Genomic DNA, 4,467 nt, shown 5'->3' with positions numbered 1-4,467 from the left:
TTTAGCATTGTTAGCTCAACATTAGACTCTAGCCTTCTTCACCCAATATTAGAATCAAACTACAAGATATAGTGGCTTCTTAGGAGCACAAGCAATAACTTCTGGGTCGCTCCTGTTTACTGGCTTTGGTTCCAACAACTCTGAAGCTTTTTACCCGCTGATCTCAAAGTAGACTCGGCAACCCAGCTAGCTTACAGATTGTAAATGACTACATTCTTATTTGACCGATTTGAAAGGAGAATAACTGACAACGTCCCAGTCGACTGAGAGGGAAATTTGTTTCATTGTACCCTGCCCTCATATCCCTCCCCTCATCCAACCTTGTATTTCCATAGAGATTTAATATGCTTATCATTTATATGTTGGTCCCAAACTCATGAATACCAGTTCAAGTGTTTGAGTTCTATATTTGCATATCAGATGTGATGAATGGGTTTAGCTATTCGGATGGCATAATGTCTACACAGAGGTGGCCAGAGCAGGGTTTTACCCTCTTACAGCTGCTGTTAGTAGTGTCTTACTCCCAGTCTGAGGAGTCACTGTGCAGAAGAAGAGGAGATCCTGAGATCCCTCAGCTGTCTAAGGATGGAGACATCATGTTAGGGGGCATCTTCTATTTTCACAGCAGCTGGAAGAACAAGCCGAACAATTACACACAAAAACCCCCGCCACTGGAGTGCATCAGGTAAACTACATAACACAACTGTATTTTAATATGCTTTTGAATGTTATAAAACCAAGTTAAAAACGTTTTCAGCACATTGCCGTTTCTGTTTCCAAATGACTCGCTGATGTTTATCATTGTCTGATTCAAGCTTGAATTTCAGAGAGTTCCAGTTTGCCCAGACTATGTTTTTTGCCATTGAGGAGATTAACAACAGCACAGAGCTACTTCCTGGTGTTTCTCTGGGATATCATGTTTATGATACTTGTGGTTCTGTTGTCAGAAGCCTGAAAGTAGCACTTGCTTTAAACAATGGTAATGACAATGTGCCACTGTTGTCAGATGGGTCATGTTCTAGACCGGTGCAGTTGCAAGCCATAGTTGGGGAAACGTCTTCCTCTCCCAGTACAGCAATAGCTACTGTTATTGGACCTTTTCATATCCCACTGGTGAGCAGATTTGGTCAAACATTTAAAATATGATATTATATACAACTCAGCAGCAGTATGTGAAGGAAATACATTTTACATATGTGTCCATTGTTTGTTTTTGACAGATTTGTCGTTTTCTTGTAGATCAGCCACTTTGCTACATGCGCCTGTCTTAGTGACAAATCCAAGTATCAGTCCTTTCTCAGAACCATACCCAGTGACTACTATCAGAGCAGAGCTCTGGCTCACTTGGTCAAACACTTTGGTTGGACTTGGGTTGGAGCTGTTAGAACCAATGACGACTATGGCAACAACGGCATGGCAACGTTCTCGGAAGCCGCACAGCAGCTCGGCATCTGTCTGGAATATTCTGTTGCTTTCTTCAGGACGGACCCAACAGAAAAAATACAAAAGATTATTGATGTTGTCAAAGCTTCAACTTCAAAAGTGATTGTTGCTTTTGTCTCACACTTGGACATGGATGTGCTGATACATGAGATGTCCCTTTACAACCTGACAGGGTACCAGTGGGTCGGCAGTGAGTCGTGGATCTTTGATTCTCAAATTGCAGCAAAGGATAAGAATCGCATGCTGGATGGTGCTTTAGGCCTTTCTATCCCCAAAGCACAAGTCAGCGGCCTTAGAGAGTTCATGATGGATGTGAAACTGTTCAATTCATCAAATGATGGCTTATTCACAGACTTCTGGGAGGCGTTATTCGGCTGCAAGTTCAAACAGTCACAGTCAGAAAAGATACAGAGAGAATGTACCGGACACGAGGATCTGACTGGAGTGGAAAACGGCTTTACTGACATGTCACTGATGCCCATATTTAACAACGTCTATAAAGGAGTGTACGCAGTGGCCCACGCTCTGCACGATATCCTCACATGTAATAAAACATGCAACACCAGCGTGAAGCTGGATCCATTAACGGTGAGGTTAACACTGATATCAAGCAAAATATTTAAATACAATAACAATATTTTAAAATGTATTAAGAACATGCAAAATAAATTTTAGACATCAGTCGCTAAAATGATCTAACTCTTTTTAAAGATTTTGCAGCATATTAAAACAATTCGCTTTAAAACTAAAGAAGGAGAAGTTGTTCATTTCAATGAAAATGGAGATCCAGCTGCAAAGTATGAGATTATTAACTGGCAGCCAAGACAAACTGGCACGGTGGATTTTGTGTCCGTTGGTCTTTATGATGCATCGTTACCTGCAGGCAAGCAGCTGGATTTATACAACACGTCCTTAATTTGGTCACAGAGTCTAACGCAGGTAAAATCTGCAGTATCTTTTTTTGTAGTATTTTATAACATTGGAGTTATTTTTATTTCACAAAAAAAAAAAAAAAAACTAAAAGTTAAATGTTCTGCTTTTGTTGAAACAGGTTCCTGTTTCTGTTTGCAGTGAGAAGTGTCCTCCAGGAACACAGAAGGTTCTGCAGAAGGGAAGACCTGTTTGCTGCCACGACTGCCTAAAGTGTGCAGAAGGAGAAATGAGCAACATTACAGGTTCTGTACAGTTTAATGCAAGTGTTAGAACTTCATTGTAAAACAAAATGAACTCATCTTTATCATTTGATAATCTGATGAAAATAAAGAATAGAGTTGGTTCTTTGTTGCGATGGGGTTATAAGGATTTTAGGCATGTCAAATATTTTTCCACACGCAGCTCATTTCTATATGAAATGTCCAATCCTGGTCCTTGAGGGCCACCATTCTGCACACACCATTCTGTTTCTCAGCTTTTTATCGTCAGTGGTGATTAAGATGTTTCTACAGAGCTTGACACCATGCTGAACTATTAATATGACCTCTGACCTTTCATGTGAAGCTGCAGGGTTGTCCCCATAGAGCAGTAGGTCTCTGGTCCTGGGGAGCCAGTTATCCAGTATGTTTTAGTTGTTTCTCTGCTTCAGCACACCTGATCTAATCTTAACCACTAGGTCTAACACTCACTTTGATTTTAAAATGTACAGATTCCATCACCTGTGTGAGATGCCCCACAGAATCCTGGTCAAATGACAGAAGAGATGCCTGTGTAACAAAGGAAATCGTTTTTCTGTCATACGAAGACATTATGGGAATGCTCCTGACTGCTGCAGCTTTATTTGGGACGTCTCTGACGGCTGCAGTAGCTTTTATTTTCTTCAGGCACAGGAAAACTCCTCTGGTCAGAGCAAACAACTCTGAGCTGAGCTTCCTGCTGCTCTTCTCACTGTCCATGTGTTTCCTCTGCTCTCTGACCTTCATCGGCCAGCCGTCAGAGTGGTCCTGCGTGCTTCGTCACACAGCTTTTGGCATCACCTTCGTCCTCTGTCTGTCTTGTGTTCTGGGCAAAACCATGGTGGTCCTGATGGCTTTTAGGGCCACTCTTCCAGGGAGAAATGTGATGAAACTGTTCGGGCCTACACAGCAGAGACTCAGTGTTCTGGGCTTCACTCTGATACAAGTGATCATATGTGTCCTCTGGTTGGCCATTTCTCCTCCGTTCCCATCTCAGAACTTCAAGGAGTTCAAAGATAAAATCATCTTGGAGTGTTCTCTGGGCTCAGCTGTTGGGTTCTGGTCAGTACTCGGGTACATTGGACTTTTGGCTATTTTGTGTTTCATTTTTGCTTTTCTGGCTCGAAAACTGCCCGATAACTTCAACGAAGCTAAATTCATCACCTTCAGCATGTTGATATTCTGTGCCGTGTGGATCACTTTCATCCCAGCGTATGTCAGCTCTCCTGGAAAGTTCAGTGTTGCTGTAGAAATCTTTGCTATTCTAGCTTCTAGTTTTGGATTACTGATTTGTATCTTCATCCCAAAATGTTACATCGTGTTGCAGAAACCAGAAAGAAACACTAAAAAGAATATGATGGGAAAGAGAGTGCCAAAATCATTTTGAAGAGAGCATTTGTTACAAAACCTGATGAATTTACTCACAAATTGCAAATGTGTGTTTGGGAACCACTCTCTGTAAGTTTCAGTCTGCTTATTTGATCAAGACTATGCTGCACTTTACATGTTAACTGGGAAAAGGAACACTTTTTGCCATCCTTTAAGTTTAAAGCTTTAAGTTGTTTTCCAAAGTACACCTGAAATGGACAGTTACCATGAGGAGCCATCTTGGTTTATTTCTCTAAGAGTTTAAAATAAATTTTGTCTAAAAAAACAAAAACAAAAGACTAATTCCCAGAAATTATATTGTTGCAGCAGCCATTTCTGACTTCAGAGACTTAAGATAGATTAGTCAGAGTTTAGTCATGTACATTCCATCCATCCATCCATCCATCTTCTGAACCCGCTTGTCCATGTGAGGTCGCGGGGGGGCTGTCACCAGTGGTCAACGGGCAATCAGGCGGGGTACACCCTG

General features: G+C 41.5%; 1 protein-coding gene across 1 annotated transcript; it reads left to right on the top strand.

Annotated features, from left to right (window-relative positions):
• Positions 1 to 455: 455 nt before the first annotated feature.
• Positions 456 to 3,999, top strand: LOC107380570 (extracellular calcium-sensing receptor-like). Its single transcript, XM_070543263.1, has 6 exons — positions 456 to 685; positions 816 to 1,113; positions 1,240 to 2,031; positions 2,155 to 2,382; positions 2,495 to 2,618; positions 3,086 to 3,999. The coding sequence occupies exons 1-6, from the start codon at positions 456 to 458 to the stop codon at positions 3,997 to 3,999; spliced, it is 2,586 nt and encodes an 861-aa protein (XP_070399364.1).
• The last annotated feature ends 468 nt before the right edge of the window (positions 4,000 to 4,467 follow it).

This window comes from Nothobranchius furzeri, chromosome 13, assembly GCF_043380555.1.
Source record: "Nothobranchius furzeri strain GRZ-AD chromosome 13, NfurGRZ-RIMD1, whole genome shotgun sequence".
In the NCBI taxonomy this organism is placed as follows: domain Eukaryota; kingdom Metazoa; phylum Chordata; class Actinopteri; order Cyprinodontiformes; family Nothobranchiidae; genus Nothobranchius; species Nothobranchius furzeri.
This window is presented reverse-complemented; position numbering and strand designations above follow the sequence as displayed.